The 20859-nt window shown below is 36.1% G+C and overlaps 1 protein-coding gene across 1 annotated transcript in view; it reads left to right on the top strand.

The window, feature by feature from the left end:
• CUL3 (cullin 3) overlaps positions 1–20859 on the top strand; it is a 115209-nt gene that overhangs the window by 23075 nt on the left and 71275 nt on the right. The window contains exon 2 of the mRNA XM_053597601.1: positions 4005–4202. Coding sequence (XP_053453576.1) covers positions 4005–4202 — 198 coding nt within the window. The remainder of the gene's footprint in view (positions 1–4004; positions 4203–20859) is intronic.

Raw genomic sequence — 20859 nt, 5'->3', positions numbered from 1 at the left:
TTAAAATAGTCTTGTATAACATGGGCAAAATAATACACATTCAACATTTGTTTTACAGCCTTGTAAGTGGCATAGAAAAAATGATCAGTTCCTTAGGAATCTCATGGTCTAGAGGAAGAAAAAGATGCACAAATAGAGTGGAGAGCGTCGGAGTGTCCTGGTACTTACCAGCTGTCTGTCATGGAAGAGCTGAGATGGAGTCATTAACTTTGCTTGAAGAGGTCCAGGATAATTCCTGGAAGATAGACACTTGAGCTGTGTTCAGAGTATACGTAGACGAAGAGGCAGAAGAGGGACACGAAGACACTGGGGAGAAAGGGGACGATGAGCAGGGAGAAGCTGTGACAGTGATAGAAATACAGATGGTATACTGATTGAGAATTCCCTGTGGTTTAATGTTGTTAGGGAATAAACCTAAGACAAGTAGAGAAGAAATACCTACTATGCTACTATGAACAGGGATATGGCATGCATTTGTTTGTTTTAATGTGATTTTGAGGAAGGTAGATTCCATGGGAGTTTGGAGTTCATGGTGATTGCAAGGCTATTGCAATGAAGATAAAAGTTTTAAGACAGTATACTACAGTTAATCATTGAAAAGCATGATTTTGAACTGTGCAGGTCCACCTATGCAAGGGTTTATTTCAATAAAAATATGAGAAAAATTTTCAGAGATTTGCAACAATTAAAAAAAATAGGCAACCTGTGCAGCCTAGGTATATCAAAAAAACTAAGAAAAAGTTGTGTTATAAATACATAAAATGTGTAGATACACACATCTGTTTTTAAATATCAGAACTTATGTGCATACTTAACAGACCATAGGTGGGCATCATTTGCAGTTGAAGGAAATGTAAACAAATGTAAACGTGCAGTATTGTACTCCTGTAATAATTTCATAGCCACCTCCTGTTGCTGTTGTGGTGAGCTCCAGTATTGAATCTGCTTAAAAAGCTGCGTGACGCTGATCGCCTCTGTGTGAGTTTGTCTTTGCAGTAAATTGTATATTGCAATAAAAAGGTAATCTTTGAAATTCTTAAGTATTTTTTTTTAAATCATTTTTAGTATAATACTGTAAACCTTAATACCATGGGATCCCCTCAGAGTGCTGGTAATGCCAGAAGTGCTTGCAAGAAACAACAAAGTCATGACAAATAATAAAAGTTGAATTGATATGTACTGTATATTGAAGTCTGTGACTGTTGCTCACCTTTTCAAGATAATTGAATCCAACTTAAGAATCAATGTAAAAAAAAAAAATTTGTGAAGCTATCACTGCAGCTATACCAGTGGGCATGAAAACCTTGCACTTTTTGTGAAATATCTTTTTATCTCAAATTGAAAATGCAGCTTTTATGTGGGTAGCAGGATTGCTTTAAAAAAGGCGTGATCATAGATTCTAATGTGATTTGAGAAAAAGCAGTCATCATATGGCAACTGACAGTAAGAGGTAAGTGAAGACTGTGAAGCTGGAGAGTATGAGGCCAGCAAAGGATGGTTTGATAATTTTAGAAAGAGGTTTGGGTTTAAAAAATTTCAAGATAACAGGAAAAACAGCTTTTGTCAACCAAGAAGCAACAGACAAGTTTTCAGACACTGTTACGAAAATCATTGAGTAAAAAGGATATGTGCCTGAACAAGTTTTTAATGCAGACAAAAATGTCCTGAAGAGAAGCAAGTACAGGATTTCAAGAAAAAAGTGCTAGGTTAACTTGAGTGTTGAGGGCAAATGCAGTTGGGATTATTATCAGGATCGACCTTATCTGTAAGGCTGCTAACTCCAAGCTTCGAAGCGAAAAGGTAAACACTAGGTGTCCCTCCTTTGGTTTCATAGCAAGAAGTCATGGACTGGTACAATTTTCTGTGTTCATTCCATCAATTCTTTGTCCCCGAAGTTAGGAAGAACTTTGTCACTAAACAACTGCCTTTTAACGTTTTTTGATATTGAACAGTGCCCTTAGTCATCTAGAAATCTGTACATTCAACAGTGAAGGTGTTGAAATGGTCAATTTGGACTTAAATACAAAATTCTAATTCAGCCTCTAGGTAAGGGGATCATAAGGATCTTTCAGGCTTATTACAGTAGTTTATGGAAAGGATTGTCAGTGTGTCAGTCCTAAGGAGGAGAACCCTGATTTAGCGTCATTAAAATCTGGAACGATTATGCCACTGAAGATGCCATCATTGTTACAGAAAAGGCCGTGAAAGCCATCAGGCCCAGAATAACAAATTCCTCCTGGAGAAAACTGTGACCAAAAGCTTTATGTGACTTCACAGGATTTATGACAGCCTGTGAAAGAAATCTTGAAAAAGACTGAGGTTATAGCAAAAAAGTGAAGGATTTTGAAATACAGATCTTGAAGAAATTCAGCAGCTAATAGACGCCACACCAGAGGCGTGAACAGAAGATAACTTGGTGGAGTTGTGTGCTTCGGAACAGTGCCAGGTGATGAGGGAAAAGGCGCAGAAGCAGCAGAGCCAGAAAAGAAATTGGTATAAGACAATCTGGCAGAAAGATTTTGACGATTCAAGATTGCTGTTGACTTCTTTTATGAGATGGACCCTTCTATGATACTGGACTAAATTTAAAGCAAATGGTGAAAGGGAGATGGGTACTGTATAAAAGCATTTTTAGAAAAATGAAAAAGCACAAAAAAGACAAGTTATGATGTATTTCTGTAAAGTTAAACTAAGTCTGGCTGTTTCTCCTGCCTCCCTTCCACTTCTGCCACGCCTGAGACACAAAACCAACTTCTCTTTTTCCTCCTCCTCCACCTATTCAACATGAAAGCAATGGGAATGTAAACTTTTAGAGATCCACTTCCACTTAAAATATATGTTCCTTATGATATTCTTAATAGCATTTTTTTCTAGCTTTATTGTAAATAATACAGTAGATAATGCATGAACATACAGAATGTGTGTGCTCATTGACTGTTAGCTATAAGGCTTCTTGTCAACAGAAGGCTGTCAGTAGTTAAGTTTTGGGGGATTTGGGGGAGCCAGTGAAATACGAAGAAAAACTTAAGAAGATGTAAAAATAAAAAATAGAAAGGTTGTAGTGCTTGAAAGGTAAGTGAAGATTCTGTTTTAAAGCGTAGGAGTGATAAGCTCTTTAAAAAGCTGCTGGATAGGTCAAGTAAAATGGGAACTGAGACTGACCGTTAGATATTAGCAATATAGAAGTTACTGGTGAAATGGTAGAGGTGAAAGCCTAATAGGGGTAGATTCAAGATATAATGGAAATGTGGGACTAGAGACAGAATATAGAAATCTTCCCCATCTTCCTGCCTGCCATTCTTCTGTAAATGGAAAGAGGGATTAGGGGCTGCTGGAGGAGTATGTGGAGTTGTGAGGATTTGTTTGGTAGATGGGAAACTGACAGTTTTGAATACATGCGGAATACAAGAGGAAAAACTTTGGTGATGCTGAGATGGATGATTGCGAAAGGGAATTCTTTGCATAGGTGATTTTTGATGGAATGAGAGAATTACTTGTCAGACTTCATTCTGTATATACTGTGTATATATCACCTGGGGTTCTTGTTAAAATTCAAAATCTATTTCTGTAGGTTGGCAATGGGGCCTGGAATTGTACAAGTTCCTAAATGATGCCTATTTTTCTGGCTCCTTTGCTATACTTTGAGTGTAAGAACTTGGCATTTTGAGCATAAGAACTAGCAGATAAATTAGATAGGTTAGTGGATATGGTTGAAAGGCAGTGGGGACTTGGTATAAATCATGATTTTATTTAAAGTGGAAGGTTCTGCTTTAGATAATGGAGGGAAGTCTTAAAGGATTAGAAAAACTCGCTTCTTTTAGATCTAGAAACTTTTAAAAGATAGTTCTTTATTTCTGCTGTTAACATCCTTATAAGTCATGCAGATATGCAATTATAGCCATATAATAAAATATTTACTATATGGACAAATACAGAAAGATTTTCAACCATTGGTTCTTTTTTTTTTTTTTTTTTTTTTGTCTCTTCTCTCTTGGATATTACAGATGACCATGGATGAAAAATACGTTAACAGCATTTGGGACCTTCTGAAAAATGCAATTCAAGAAATCCAGCGTAAGAATAACAGTGGTCTTAGTTTTGAGGAGCTCTATAGAAATGCATATACAATGGTTTTGCATAAACATGGAGAAAAGCTCTACACTGGACTAAGAGAAGTTGTTACCGAACATCTCATAAATAAGGTATCCAACTTTAAAGGACTGTTGCTTGCTTATATTATATTGAATGTAGAAAATCTTTTATACCATATTGTGCTTTGACCAGAAATATTCTTTTAAAGGCTGTAGGAAGTGTATAGAAATTATTAACTCACGTCTGTATTGTAAATCTTCACTCAAAACTTAAAATTAGCTAAATCACATTTTTTGATAATTGAGGGAAGATGAAGTTTGTGATCTGTAATAAATTCATCCTATACTATAATCATAGTGAAGTAAAATTCATTAATTTACACATGCTTATTAATGTTAATTACAGATAATTACTTTTTCCTTAAAATGCTTTAGTCAGCCCATTTTGGCTGTCTTTACTTTCTTTGTGTACTTGAAAACAATAAAACTACATTGTTTAAAAAATATTCTGAGACATTCACTAATTGAAGCTGACCATATTTATTTTAACTGAATTCTATGATAAATGTGAATTTTTTAAAAGACAAATTGTTTTGATTTCAGGAGGATGTATTTTTTTTAGAACAAGTGTATTTGTAGAGCAAACTGTTATACTGCACATAAAATGTAATTTTGTTTATAAAGTAATTTTACTACAATGTCTTGCTTACATTTTTCAAATAAAATGTAAAATACCAGAGATTCATATAAACCAGTTTTTGTGTAGTATTGGGTATTCATTTTTCATATTTAAAAAACAAAAGTTCCCTGTATACTGGTGGTGCTCATAGCTCAGTGGCTAGGGCACCAGCCACATACGCGAGGCTGGCGGGTTCAAACCTAGCCTGGGCCAGATGAAAAAACAGTGACAACTGCAACAACAACAAAAAATAGCCAGGCGTTGTGGCGGGCGCCTGTAGTCCCAGCTACTCGGGAGGCTGAGGCAAGAGAATCACTTGCCCAAGAGTTTGAGGTTGCTGTGAGCTGTGATGCCAGGGCACTCTACCAAGGGTAACAAAGTGAAACTCTGCCTCAAAAAAAAAGAAAAGAAAAGCTCCCTGTATAGTGAATTAATTCTTGTGAACCCTTCATTTAGATTCACAGTTAACATTTGCTACATTTTTACCAGTCTTCTTGTTGATACTTGTTGTTATTACTATTACCAGTGTTATTATTACTGAACAATTAGAGAATGAGTTTTAAATTTCATATACTATAAAGTATTTTGTAACATTTCTTTTAATAGGTAAATTTCTCTTACCTAACCAAAGAACAGTGATCAAAATCAGGCAGTTTAATATTAATGTAACACTGTTACCTAATACAGTTCATATTCTAATTTTCCCAGTTATCCTGTGTAGCAGTGATATTCTTTAGAGCAATTTGTTTTCTGATCCAGGATCCAATCCAGGATCACACACTCAGTTGTTCCTTATCCTTTTCTTTGTCTTCCACCACATTGACATGTCGAGGAGTATAGTCAGTTGTTTTGTAGATTATCCCTCAGTTTTTGGTTTGTCTGATTGTTTCCTCATGACTAGTTTCAGGTTATGCATTTTTGGCAGGAATAATACGTAAGTGATGTTGTGTCCTCAGTGCATCACATCAGGAGGCACTTGATGTCAGTTTATCCCATTATTGGTGATGTTAACTTTGATCACTTGGTGTCCGCCAGATTTCTCCACTGTGAAGGTACCTTTTTTCCCTTTGTAATTCATAAGTAATCTGTTCAGATATATTTTGAGACTGTATAAATATCCTGTTCGCCCAAAACTTTCATGTGATGGTTTTAGCATCTGTCGATGATTCTTGCATGAATCATTATTGCTGTGGTGGTTACAAAATAGTAACTTTTAATTTCTACTTTTCCAATAATTCATTTCTCTTAACAGGGGATTACATGAGCCAGGTAGTTAGTATCTCATGAAACAAGGTGATTGTGTTCTTCACACAATCAATAGTTTTTTAAAGTTTCTACTGTGCACAGCTTTTCCTGAATATATAGTGGATACAAAAAGATACGATACTATCCCTTCCTGGGCTTTTTACTCTGATAAGAGAGATGATTCACACATTTTTGTAACAATGTGGAACATTCTGTAATTAAGTGGCAAATGAGTTGTATAGGCAATAAATGGCTTAATAACTCAAATAAAGGAGAGATTACTCTGGGCTGTTAAGATTTCATGGGAAAGAATGAAATTGAACTAAACCTTAAAAAATCTTTGATCTTTGTGAATAATGTGGAAGGGGTTTCAGGATGGCAGATGTTGTGTGATCATGCAGAGTTGAACTGGTTAGATTTAGGTAGTACATAGAGTTTGATCGAGGTGTATAATAATTAGGATTAGTGGATTAGAGTGTTGCAAAGATGGTTTAGGAACAGATTGTAAACAATTTGAATGCCAAGCTAAGGAATTTATACTAACAGTGGAGAACTATTGGAGGTTTTAAAGTGGGTGATAATGTGACAGTATTTGAAGACGTGATTTTAAATGGGTGATAATGTAATAGAACATTATGAGAATGACAGAAATGTACAATTGAGAGGATGTTTATTAGAATCAGGAGAAAATTTGGAAAAATCTGGGTACAGTGAGTCTAGAAATGAATTGATGACATCAGAAATCCTGAAGTAAAACTTGATAGAATTTGGTTAATAGAAAGGAGAACTATGATGCCACCACTGGCGGTATTGTGAAGTTGTAGTGGAAAACTGATTTTGACCTTTAAGATACAAGTTTGGTTTAGAATGTACTGAGAGATTTCGTAGTTGGAAGGTACTTTAGGAATCATTTCACAAGTGAGGAAGATTGTGAGATCCTAGGAAGATGCTCAAGTAGAAATACTGAGGAGTAAGTGTTGGAGTCAAGAGAGCAAAGAGCCAGAGTCAAGGGATGAATCTTAGGAGCAAACTGTGAAAAAAAGAAGACTAATTTAGGAAGTTTGACCTTGACTTGGCACCTGTAGCTCAGTGAGTAGGGTGCTGGCCACATACACCGAGGCTGGCGGGTTCCAGCCCATCCTGGGCCAGCTAAACAACAGTGACAACTGCAACCAGAAAATAGCCAGGAGTTCTGGCAGGCGCCTGTAATCTCAGCTACTTGGAGGCTGAGGCAAGAGAATCACTTAAGGTTGCTGTGAGGGCAACTCTACTGAGGGCAACATAGCATAGTGAGACACTGTCTCAAAAAAAAAATGTTTGGCATCAAAAAAAGAAGAAAAGTGTAAGACTTTGATTAATGCTACAGAATGGGAGAAGGTCAGAACAACTGAGTTCTTGGGTATGGAAAGAGTATGGGATTAAGAGTAATGGAGAAGAAGTAAATTTAGTAGAGTGACATGTTCGCCAGAGGTTCTGTAGAGAATGATAATGACCACAACTAATTATTGTTTAGCATTTACTATGGGCTAGTGATTTTACATGTTTTCACTTACCTGAGGATCACCTAGTATGTCAGGTACTGCTGTTAACCTCTGTTTTACAAATGAAGAAACTGCGGCGAAGAGAATTTTACTTTATCCAGAAGCAGGTAGCTGCTGTGCAGCTTGTCTGGAACTGCTTCAGGCTGTGCTCTTGACTTTGTTCTGTAGATCTACTCCTGAGGCAGAATGAATTGATACGGATGCATCAATAATGCTGAAATTAAGGATGGGCGTGGGGCTTAAAGTTTAATTGGCTCACTGCCAATTTAAGTTCTAGGAGTCCTTAAATTTTACTTACTCTAAAATATAAGAAAGGAATTGAAAGTAATATCTCTGAGATTCTTTATTTCTAAATGTTCAGAATCTAGGAATTGAACCATCTTCTGAAAATGAGATGAAGAGACTTGGAGTGGTAGCCCTTCTTGGGGAATACACTAAGGAATTGCCAAATGAGAAAAAAGCTTAGCAGGAGTTGGCTTTGAATGTGGGATTTGTGGGGTTTTTTTAAAGCAGTACTTTGCAGCTTCGGCACAGATGTTGGGGGAAAAAAAAACATCTGTAGCCATGTTTTATGGTTGAGAATTGGCTTATTCAAAATATGAGAAGAGGAGGAAAGGCCCGAGTGTGAAGTTGGTGTTTTAGGTGACTGGTTTTTGGACTCTGAAACATGGTCAAGTAGATTGAAGTCATGTGAGCTGTAGCTCCATGAGAACGCCCCAGAGCTTTAGCATATTGTAAGTTACTTGTAGTGGTCCCCTATCTGAGGTTAACTTACCTTAGTTTGGGGTGCTATAACAAATACCGTAGCCTGGGTGGCTTAAACAACAGTTATTTCTCACCAATTTGGAAACTGGGGAATCAAAAATCAAAGTGCCTGAAGTTTTAGTTCCTGGTAAGGACCCTCTTCCTGGTTGCAAATGGCCACCTTCTTTCTGTATCTTCATGTGGCAGAGAGAGAGAGAAAGCTCATGACTGTCATCTTAAAACGGCAGCAGTCCTTTTTGTAACGAAAGGGCTCCACCCTCATTACCTAATTACCTCCCAAAGGCTCCACCTCTAAATACTATCACTTTAAAGATTAGGGCTTCAGAATATGAATTTAGGGGGCACAAACATTAAGTCCATGGCAACTGTCATTTCATAATATAGGCACTTCCCTATAACATATTCCAGAAAACATGTATTCATGTTGATTATGCTAAATACATTTTTTTTTCTTTTTATTGTTGGGGATTCATTGAGGGTACAATAAGCCAGGTTACACTGAGCTAAATAAATTTTAAAAATACAGTATATGCAGAATTCTTATTAAACTTCTTACATGTAGTCATTTATGACAATCACCAGCTTCTGAAAATGTCTTTATTTTTTCTTTCCCGAACACTCATTTTGAACCATTTAGTTTTTGACTAGGGAATTACACATTTCAGCATGTCTGTTGATTGATTATTTCAATAGAATTAAGTTTTTCTCTTATGTTTAAGATAGAGTCTTGCTCTATTGCCTGGGCTGGAATATAGTGGCATCATCATAGCTCACAGCAACCTTGAAACTCCTGGGCTCAAGTGAACTCTTGCCTCAGCCTCTGGAGTAGCTGGGACTACAAGCGCATACACCATCATGCCCATCTAATTTTTGTATTTTTTGTAGAGATAGGGTCTTTTTATGTTGCTCACACTGGTCTCAAACTTACAGCTTCAAGTGATCCTTGCACCTAGACTGTCCATGTGCTATAGGATTGTATAAGTGTGAGCCACCTTACCTGGCCCAGAAGATAACTGATAGGCAGGACCATCCTGCAGTAACTGAAAATGATTGTTTCCTAATGTAGGAAGTCTCGATTTGCTCTGCCACTTGGGACTTAGGGATGTTAGTGATCAAATGTATAAAAGTATATTTTGCATGAAAATCAGTATTCCCTATCTTTGCATTGTGTCTTTTGACTGGAAGGTGAGACAAATGGTTCAGGTTCTGTGGTATCAAAAGACCTATCTTTAACCTCACAGAATATATCCCCTTTTTGTGGTTCTGAAAGCATTACAATTTGGTCTATCAATTTTTTATTCATTGTGTTTTTGACAATTAGCTTAGCTGCCTAACTCTCTGTCTGTATGTATAAATATTTATTTTAAAGCAAAGTGCTTTTAATGCCATGTATATATAGAGCCAGGACCCATCTTTTCACATTGAAGAAATCAAAGAAACTATAAATTTTTCATGGACTCGGGCTAGTTTGTTGGTACCTTGCTTTTGAGGTAAGAATAGCAAACTTAGTCAAACATTTTTGTTAAAGCAGAGCATGCAAACTACCAGAGAACAGATGGAGATTCCACAGAGGACACTTCTTTGGGATGAAATTAACTGACTGTTGGATTTGGAAATAAGTTCACAGAATTGAAGTAGGCTTTAGAAAATATAAATGCTATTTCTCAACTTAAAATGCTTCCGGTAGGATATTATTCTTCTCATTTGAAGAATGTCCTTCAAAGAAACTGAGACCCAAAGGAATTCAGTGTGTTTCTCAAGATCTCAGAGCAAAACGTAGGTTATGAAGTGGAAACATTTCACCTTTCACAACGACTATTTTTTCCTTAACTTCTTTTTTCTGAAGAAAATAACTTAAAAAGCCTTGTTATACTGGAGGGAAAAAGTTCTGTTACTTTTCAGATTTAAGGACTTTTAAATTACATAGCATTTTATGAAAGTCTCAAAGATATTGTTACATTTTTCATCACAGAATTCAGCATTCAAAAGTTTTTATTATTGCCAGGCTCTGAGCTGAGTATAAGGAAATAGAAAGGCAAGTAGGAAACATCAGATTCCTGCACTCATGGAATACATAGCAAACAAGTAGAACAGTGTTCAGTTACGAAATATAATCAAGAAAACAGAATATAGTGATAGAGAAAAAATGAGGACACTACATAGATCCAGAAAGGGTTATTTGAGGAAGTGGTATTGTTTAGAGTGGGATTTGAAGAGCGAGAAGGTGCCCGTAAGAGAAGTGCATTGAAAAGCATCCCAGGCAGAAAGAATGGCTATACAACACTTCTTCTGTAAAGAGCTAGTCAATATTTTCATTATTCTGAGTCATACATTTCTCTGTCACAGCTCCTCAGGTCTGCTGTTGTAGCACAAAAGCAGCAATAAACCTACACAAATGAATGAGCATAGCAGTATTCTAATACAACTATATTAAAAAGACTAATTCTTAGAGTGAAGGGGGGGTTAAGAGTTGATAGAGGAAAGAAATGGGACAAGATGAGATTGGAGACAGAAACAGGAGCTAGATCAGTCTAGGCCTTGAAGCCTTGACCCAAGGCTCTGTACTTAATTGTATGTATGTTAGAAGCCATTCATCAATGTGCTGAGGTGTAGGTTTTTAAAAATATGTTGGCTGCTATGTGGTGGATAAGTCAGAGGGCTCAAGAGTTGAAGTGAGGGAGCCAGAAAGGAGAAATCAAATAATTCAGGTGAGTATTAGTGATGATTTATATTAGTATAGTGACAGTGGTGGTAATAGAAAAAGGTTTTCAGAGTCAGGATCCATTTTGGAAGTAGTAAGAATGTTACTGGCTAGTAGATTGATTGTAGGGGATAAGAAAGAGGGAGGAATCCAAGATAATGTCAAGGTTTTTGGATCTTGGACACCCAACTACGTGATTTTGCTTTCCGAAATAGATTTGGAGTAGAAAAAGGAGCTCCATTTTGGACAGGTTAATTTTAAGATAACCTACAAAAATTGTATATTCAGGTCTAGTTCTGTGAGAAGTTTAAACTGGAAATACAAATTTGGAAATTGTGAACATACGGGGATATAGGTTGAACAACCCTAATTCAAAAATCCCAAATTCACAGTACTCCAAAATCCAAAACTTTTTGAGCACCACTCAAGGATGATGCCACAAGTGGAAAATTCCACAGCTGACCTCATGTGACTGGTCACACCAAAACACTATTTCATGTACACAATTATTAAAAATACTGTACAAAATTATTTCAGCTTGAGTGCTATCCCTGAGAGATCTCATTGTGTATGTGCACATAATCAAAATCTGAAGCACTTCTAATCCCAAGCATTTAGAATGAGGGATACTTTGCCTGTATTTAAAGCCCCAGAGTAGATGAAATCACAAAGACCAAAGGAAAGAGGGCCCAACACTGAACGCTGAGGAATTTAAACATTTAGTCAGTGTTTAGATTGAGGATTGCAATGGAGACTGCAATAAGGGCCAGAGATGGACGCAGCTCTAACTCTAAATTATAAAATAATTTGACATTACTTAGCAGAGGTACGGTTTTTCACAGTCTTATTGTTTGTGTGTTTTAAATGCTACAAGAGAGTTTTAAATTAAGAAATAGTGATGACCAGTTTTACCACTTGTGGGAATGGTGAGGGTGGAGCTATGTCCTTTGATTCTCCTTTTATAAGATTCCTATTTAGGATTCAAACTTGATAGACTCTAAGCTTTTATTGTATAGTAACAACGGATTTAGCTTTTTCTTCTAACCTCTGTTGAACATTCTGTGTTCAATAAAAAGAAATAATTTAGATGCAGCTGTAATAAGAAGTACTAGGTGAAAAGTAGAAAGAGCTGAGCATTAGACTTAATTCTGCCAGTAATAATCTTGAATAAATTAGTAGACCTTTCTGGATTACAGATTATTAATCTATAAAATGAGATTGGGGTTGGTTTTGTTAGCCTAAAGAGCTTTAAAATCATATAATGAATATGTGTCTTGATAAGTTCGAGTTATGAAGAGTTGGGAAAGTTATATAGTTTTTGGAGTTTACTTGTCATTCCTGTGCATTTCAATTTTTAATTTTCTTAAAGTTGGGAAAAATTTATTTTTAATGTGGCAAGAGTTTTATTGTCTCAATTTTGTAATGCTTAGCAGGTTTCTTAGTTTGCCTTATGCTTAATTTCTCCACTTTCAAATAAATACTCTGTAGTAATAATTGGGTCACATGGTAGCCTTATATTATAAATGAACGTATGATAGCCAATTTTTATACTTTGAAAGTTTGTCTCCCTCTTAAATAGAATAGCTGAACAAAAAATACGTTAACTTTAAAAAGAACATTTATTCTGGTAGTTTTCAAAGTCTGTTCATATATCGTATTCTTTAACATTTTACTTGGATTGAATGGCAGGAAGGCAGAATCAGAGGAGCTTCATAGCCTGCTCACTTTTTGTGTATTCAGAAAACTATAGAAGACTTGTTAAATGTAAGGCAGTGATCTAAACATTTCTGTTACACATTGTATTCCTGCCTTCTGGAAGTTGTTTTGAATTTACATACTTGGATCTATGCCTTTGTTTTACAGGAGGGTAATTGAAACCTTGAAGGAGACATAGTTTCAATTTTTAAGTGTTTACTTTGAATTTCTTTGTAAATGGAAAAGTTTTTGTAGAACAGATAACACTTCACTATTTTTTTGTACATGAGATCTCGATTGCTGAAAATGTTTCTGTGTAAAATATATTTTTCAATATATTTTCTCATTTTTAATTTTTCCTCATATTACTTATATCTAAGATTCTCCCAATTTTTAGAGGGCTAAAAAGAGCCAGTGTTTTAAATACAATAGAATAAACCTCCGTAGTTAACCATCTCCTTCCGCTGACCTCTCATAGACCAGGCAGACACTACCTGTACTCAATGGAAGATCCTTGTGTTGACCATCTCTGCTTGTTCACCAGTTACAGTCCTTTGGTGGTCAAGTTACAGAGCTTCTACTGTATTATATTTATTTATAGGTAAATTAAGATGTTTATGTAAGGGTACTAATTGCCTGTGGAAATCAAGTTGGTAACTTTAAGGTGAGGTCTGTACTATTGTGGCAGTTAAGTAGACTTAAAGATTTGTGAGAGTTTCTCCCTTTAGGCAAATGTCAGTGAACATGGAGAGATGGTTTAATGGCATTTATGCACAAAATATGTTACAGATACAGTGATTGTACTGAGAAAGATACTGATAGACATATTTAAGAGTATGGTTTCTGTTGGTAAAGACAGATTCAATTCAGAGGCCTAGAGAGAGATTGAATTTCTCTCATGTTTCAGCTACCCCCAAATAATTAAAATACGGTATCTGGAAGCAAGAAGCTCACAGTTTTGGTGAGGTAATAAGATTTAAAGGGAAATTATTTTGCCTGAGGAATTCAGAAAGACAAGGTCACTGTTGATGATCCTTAAAGGATTATAAAAGAAGAGTCATCATGTGAACAAAGGCAGAATATGGTCCCACCAGGGAAAATGGCAAGTAGGTATGAGCATAGCGAGGGATCAGTGTAGATGGAAACAAAAGGGTCTTCAAAGGTTTCTATAGGTGAGAATGGTAAAGTAGATAGGGCTAGAATTTGGATCTTACTGGTAGTGGGAGCCATTAGTTTTTAATTTTCAAAAAGAGGTAGCAGAGAACAAGGTAGAATAAAAATTTAGTATGAGTGTCATTTTCAGCACTACATTGCTGTTTATCTTTAGCTCTCCTGCTGTCTTGACTTACCCTTTTTCCTTAAAGTTATTTGAAGAAACCACCATGATTTCTAGCTACAAATTGCTGAGATTCATTTCATCTTTTAAGACAAAAGTTAATTACCTAATCTAACTACCTTTTGAGAGCATGGGTGATTTTTGAGCTGTATGCCTCTGGGTTTTTTGTTTTTTTTTTTTTTTTTGTAGAGACAGAGTTTCACTGTACTGCCCTCGGGTAGAGTGCCGTGGCGTCACACGGCTCACAGCAACCTCTAACTCTTGGGCTTACGCGATTCTCTTGCCTCAGCCTCCCGAGCAGCTGGGACTACAGGCGCCTGCCACAACGCCCGGCTATTTTTTTGTTGCAGTTTGGCCGGGGCTGGGTTTGAACCCACCACCCTCGGCATATGGAGCCGGCGCCCTACTCACTGAGCCACAGGCGCCGCCCGCCTCTGGGTTTTTTTGAGACTGAAATCTGTCCTTCTCCTGAGAACCAGCGTACGTGATTCCATGAAACTGTGGTTCTTTTTTTCCCTGGTAGTAAAGAGAACAAAAATAGTGGTTACCATATTGTCATGCTTTTTATGTTTTACTACTTCAGTCAGTGTCCCTATTGCTTGGTTTTACTGTGATACTAATACGATAATAGATTTCTATATATATCTATTATTTAATCATTGGGAATGGATTACTTTACAATGATGATTCCTATGATGTCCTATGGTATATTACCTTTTTCCTTTCTGCGTTCCTTTCCTGCCAATAGGTAAAAAGCTATCATTTTTCATGGTATTATTTTGTACTCATAGAGAAATCCTGGTTTTCTATAGTATATTATTTTAAGAAAAGTTTAAAATATTTGAACTAATATTTCCATTTTTTATAAAAATGATGCCAAAAAGGCTGGGCATGGTGTGTCACGCCTGTATTCCTAGCACTCTAGGAGGCTGAGCCAGGCAAATTGCTTGAGCTCAGGACTTTGAGACCAGCCTGAGCAAGAATGAGACCCTATCTCTAAAAATAGCTGGGCATTGTCGCAGACGCCTGTAGTCCCAGCTACTCGGGAGGTTGAGGTGAGGATCCCTTGAGTCTAAGAGTTTGAGGTTGCTATGAGCTATGACTCCACTGCACTCTACCAAGGGCAACAAAACGAGACTCTACCTCAAAAAAAAAAAAAAAAGACAAATTTAGATTTTGACTTTTGATTTGCTGTAACATGTAGCAAATTTTCTTTACGTAGAAAATTATGAAAATATGTTCTAATACCTATTTTGTGTCCTGCTTTGAACTTCATTACTTTATAGTGCTGGTCACTGTACTCTACTTTGTATGGGGGTCATAGGAACACTAATACTAGGCTTTCCTTGTCCCCTCTTACTTATAAAGATTGTGAAGTGGCTGAATGTATCTCATATCCCCATTGTGCATAGTACCCTTCTTGGCTTGTTAGAAGCAAATGTGAACATTTGAACTGTCACTTTGGGGAAAGATTTTATTCTTTTAAATAGGTTGTTGATATCTCTTTAAGAGTTTCATTTTGGACCCTTCTAAAAGTGAGAGTGGGAAATACTGTCACTAAGAATAAATTTGATTTTAAAATTGAAGGTAATGTGTTTTTTACGACACGCTTGAAGTTATATTGCTAACCATATATAGATTAGGAAAATTGCTTATAGAAGAATTTTCTGGTAGCCGTTGAGAAAGAGTTTTCCCTGCAGCGATATCTTAGAATTTTGTTAGGGTTATTGGTATGATTTCTCTGACCAAGACTGCCACCTTTATTCTTAAAGTTAATTAAAAAATGATGAGACTAACACTGTCAGTGAATTTTATGTCATTGGTATATTTAAAATATCTACAACACTTAAAATTCTTCAACCCTCAGTAGAAGCTTGCTTTGAAATACAGAAATCTTAAGATTGTTGTATGTATTATAAGAGATAGCAGTATCTCTTCATGAAACTTACTGAATAAAAAAGTAATTGGAATTTGGCTGCATTAAGAATCTTCGAAGTGTAAAGTAAAGGAGTTCCTCCCAGTTCTTTCTGTTTTTTTACAAGAAAGGAAAGCAAGCATCAGTACACCTGTGCTGCCATCATTCATTATAAATGACTGTCCTGTAAAAATAGCAAAACATTGCCTTATCTCTTCTTAACTTTGTAAACTGTGAATTGTCAGAGTGAGGGGGCAGAGCGGGGGGAGCATTTTTCAAATGCCTTGTGTCAGATCGGGAGAGTTGTCCTCTCTACTCTGTGGCGTTGGCTCCCACGCAGAGTCACTTCCTTAGTAAGCTACTTTTTTTGGACAGGTTTATTTCATATCCTTCTGGTGTGATGAAGTGGAAAATCTTTGGAAATCTTCAAGAATTCTTTCTTCATGTCATTTTTTTTGAAAAGTAAGATTTATATAACAAGTAAAATTTGTAAAGTGTCAGACCCTCAGATCACATGATTAATGCAGGATGATGAAACAACTTAAATGTCATTAAGTGGAAACTTAATTGCTATTTTTTTTGATTGTGGTAAATGTTGTGTATTTGTGTATTATTATGGCTTCATTAAATGAAACAAGCAACATGTTTTAGAATTTTGAGCCAGAAAGATACTTATCAGGAATTCAGAGGCTGTCAGTTATTTTAAATAGTGAAAACTCTTTTTGAAAATTATACAAAACCAACACAATTCGTATTTAATCAGGAGAAATGGAGCCTTCCCTGCATTGGTACTAACTTGGGCTTCTCAGTGGAGCATGATGCGGAAGCCATTGATCTAGTCAACCACGGTTCCTTAATGCAGTCACTTACAGTTGAGAGGAACTGCAGACCAGAGAGGTTAGGTGACTTGGTCAAAGTCCTAATTTCCCTGGGCCATTGTCTCAAGTACAGGTTGAGTTCCTGTAATTTGAAAACCTGAAACCTGAAATGCTCCAGAGCCTGAAACATGATGCTCAAAGGAAAGGTTTAATGGAGCATTTTGGATTTGGGATTTTTGGATTGGGGTTAGTGAGTATTATATGCCAAATTTGAAAAAAATCTGAAATCTGAAACACTTCTGGCCTTAAGCATTTGGGATAAGGGATATTCAGCCTGTACTAATTTGATTATTTTAGCTTCTGGGTGAATGTTAAAGTAGTACACATTCCTAGAAGGACTCATCTTTTAGAGTTACGGTACTGTGTGACACTTTTAATGTCTTAGGTATATTTAACATGTGCTCCTTGTGCCCCATTTTACGTTTTTAATACATGTATATTTTTCCATACAAAATAATGCTAAGTATAACTTTCTACACTTTAAAAATTTGTCTATATTTGGACAAAATATAGTTCTGAATTTTGACTTTTTATGAGGTCCTCAATCTTCAGTATTCCATGTCATCATTGATTATATGTTCTCGTTTCAGTGACCTTTAGAATTAAAGTGTTTAATTCATTTTAGTTGATCATTTCGTTGTCTTACCTAGGCATTTAATTAGGACCAGCTGGTGGGATTTTGCCCAAGGTATTTAAATGTAAGAGGGTGAAAAATTTTAATTAATGATTAGAAACAATTGTGTGTGTTGGAAGGTGGACAGTACTGTGCAAATTACTGTGTCCTTCAACTCTCCAGCTAGCCTAAGAATTTCTGGCTCAGGGTTATCTTTCTTGTCAATCCGTGGAGGTGCTTGGGTGTGAAAACTCAAAGGCAAAGTCTAGGATCCCGTATCTCCTCTGTCTGCCTCTCTCTGCTGCCATCCTCTTTCACAACCGCCTTTACTTCCCTTTACCAGTAGTTTGACTTTTTAGGATGTGTTTCTTGCCTTGAATAGTATATCAGCAGGCAGATTTTATTACATCATTGAAAAATAAAGGGTTTCTTTTGACTTAGTAATTTTCACTTTAGACTTTGCCAGGGATGTAATTTTTTAAAGTGCAAGAAAAGCCATATTCACAGGAATGAATGTGATATACAAATTTGAATTGTTGCAGAGTGGTTCATAAGGTCGATACACTCAAGCTGCTTAACAGTTCTTTCATTGTTAGACTTTTGAGTTGCTTTTATGCATAAAGCTGTGGCATTTATAGCTTGTGTATATGATACAATAAGAAAATAGGACCCAAATTGAGAATTATAATTACCGCACATTTAAAAAAATTGACACATAATAAAAATTGACCTTTATTTTCATGGGTAGTTCTGTGAATTTTAGCCCAAGTATAGATTCATATAAATACTTTCATACGCCATATAGACCAGTTCCTTCACTCCAGAAAACTACTTCTGTTAATGCCTTTACAGTGACATCCTTTTACCCTAGGCTCTGACAACCACTGATCTGTTCTGTCATCATAGTTTTTTTTTTTTTCAAGAGTACTGTATAATTAGTATCATAGTTTGTAACCTTTTGAGACTGGCTCCTTTCAGCATAATCCTTTTGAGATTGATTCAATAGTCTATTCCTGTTCATGGCCGATTGCTATTCTACTGTATGAGTATACCACAATTTACTTACTTGTTGAAAGACATTTTTGCAGATGCCTCTTCTTGTGATTGTTAATAGAGCTGCTATGAACAATCATGAACAGTTTTTGTATGAATATAAATTTTCATTTCTCTGGGATAAATACATAGAAGTGGGATTGCTGGGTCATATGGTAAATGTATGTTTGATTTTATAAGAACTGCCAGACTTTTCCTGTGAGGCTGTATCTTCTTGTGCACCCATCAGTAATAAAGCATTATATAATTCAATTGCTATCAATCTTTGCTGCACTTGGTATTGTCAGCATTTTATTTTAGCCATTCTAATGGTGTGTAATGGTCTTACGATTTTAATTTGCATTTCCCTAACTGCTAACCTTGAATGTTCACATACAAAATTGCCTTCTGTTTATCTTTGGTGAAGTGGCGCTACAGGTCTTTGCTCCTGTAATTATTTGCTGTCATTATTTTAAGAGTGGTTTTGGAATGCAGGTGATTTTATTTTTCTTCTAGTCTGTAGCTTTTTTTTTTTTAATTGTTTTAATAGCATCCATAGAACAAAAGTAATTTTGATGGAGTTCAGTTTTTATTTTTTTCCTTTTATAAGTCTTGTTCTTGGTGTCCTTAAGGTGACTCTTTCTCCCTTACATTTCACCGTAATGTAACTTTTTTCTTTGGATTACTATGGTGCTTTTGAAGTGATATGATACAGTTATAGCTAGGCATTTTTCTCCTAAAGCAAAGGTTAATGTTGAATGTTAATCTGTAGCAAAAACCTCAGGACTCAGAAGTGCATAAATACTATTAATACAACAATATAAAAACATTCATGTTGAAGAAATTTTTCAGAGGAAAGAAAAGGATATGGCTAGGGTGGCTCTTTCAAGCCATGGTTTTCTAATCCTATATGTCAGCCTTACCTGGTAGACATTTTTAAATTACACATTATCTTTGTATTTTGAGTTGTTCCCCAATCTTTTTTTCCCCCTCCAAAGTAGATTTTGTTTTTTTAGAGTAGTTTTAGTTTTACAGCAAAATTCTGTGGATGGCATAGAGATTTCCCACATACCCCCTGCCCAGCCCCATTTCTTCCCCCACTATGAACATCCCACATCAGAATAGTGTATTTATTACAGTTCATGAACCTACATTGACACATCATTATCACCCATAGTTTACATTAGTGTTCACTTTTGGCATGAACCTGGTTTGTGGGTTTGGACAAATGTATAATGATACCCATCCACCATATAGCATTATACAGAATAGTTTCACTGCCCTAAAAATCCTTTGTGCGCTGCCTGTTTATCTCCTATTTTGAAAACCTATATATATATATTTTTTTACTATTGCCTTAGTTTTACCTATTCTAAAATGTTATATAGTTGGATCATATAGTATATAGCCTTTTCACATTATCATCTTTTGCTTACTAATGTGGGTTTAAATTCCTTCCATGTCTTTTCATGGGTTGATAGCGCATTTGTTCTTCTTCTTTTTTTTTTTTTTTTTTGCACTTTTTTTGGCCGGGGCTGGGTTTGAACCCACCACCTCTGGCATAGGGAGCTGGCACCCTACTCCTTTGAGCCACATGCGTCGCCCAGTGCATTTCTTCTTAGTGCTGAGTAAATATTGTTATCCAGATACAGCACGATTTATTTATTCATTCACCTGCTGAAGAACATCTTAGTTCCTTCCAAGTTTGACAGTATAAATAAAGCTACTGTCAACATCTGTGTATAGATTTTTGTGGGAACAGAAGTTTTTAACTCATTTTAGTAATTATTAAGGAGTGTGGTTGCTGGATCATTTGGTTAAGAGTGTCTAGTTTTGAAAGAAACTGCCAAACTGTTTTCAAAAGTGGCTGTATTGTTTTGCACTCCTAGTCTTCAGTGAATGAGCGTTTCTTTTGCTCTGTATTCTTGTTTGCATTTGGTGTCGTCACTATTTTGGATTTTGACCATTCTGTAATAATAGGTATATAGTGATATCATACTGTTTTAATTTCCAGTTCCCTAATCACATACGATGTTGAGCATCTTTTCAAATGCTTGTTTGTTATCAGTATATCTTCTTTAGTTAGGTGTCTGCTCAGATCTTTTGCCCATTACTTTATTGAGGTTTTTTTTTTTTTTTTAAGTTTTAGGAATTCTCTGTATATTTTGGATAATACTCTTTTATCAGATATGTCTTCTGCAAATTTTTCTCCCAGTCTGTCGCTTGTCTTCTCGTTCTGGACTAAAATTCACTTTTTGGGGGGTGGGGGGGTGGGGACAGGGTCTCAAGCTATTGCCCTGAGTAGAGTTCTGTGGTGTCATGGCTCATAGCTACTTCCAACTCTTGGGCTCAGGTGATCCTTTTTTTA

Source organism: Nycticebus coucang, chromosome 7 (genome assembly GCF_027406575.1).
Source record: "Nycticebus coucang isolate mNycCou1 chromosome 7, mNycCou1.pri, whole genome shotgun sequence".
In the NCBI taxonomy this organism is placed as follows: domain Eukaryota; kingdom Metazoa; phylum Chordata; class Mammalia; order Primates; family Lorisidae; genus Nycticebus; species Nycticebus coucang.
Note: the sequence above shows the minus strand (reverse complement) of the source record. Positions and strands in the feature narration are given on the sequence as shown.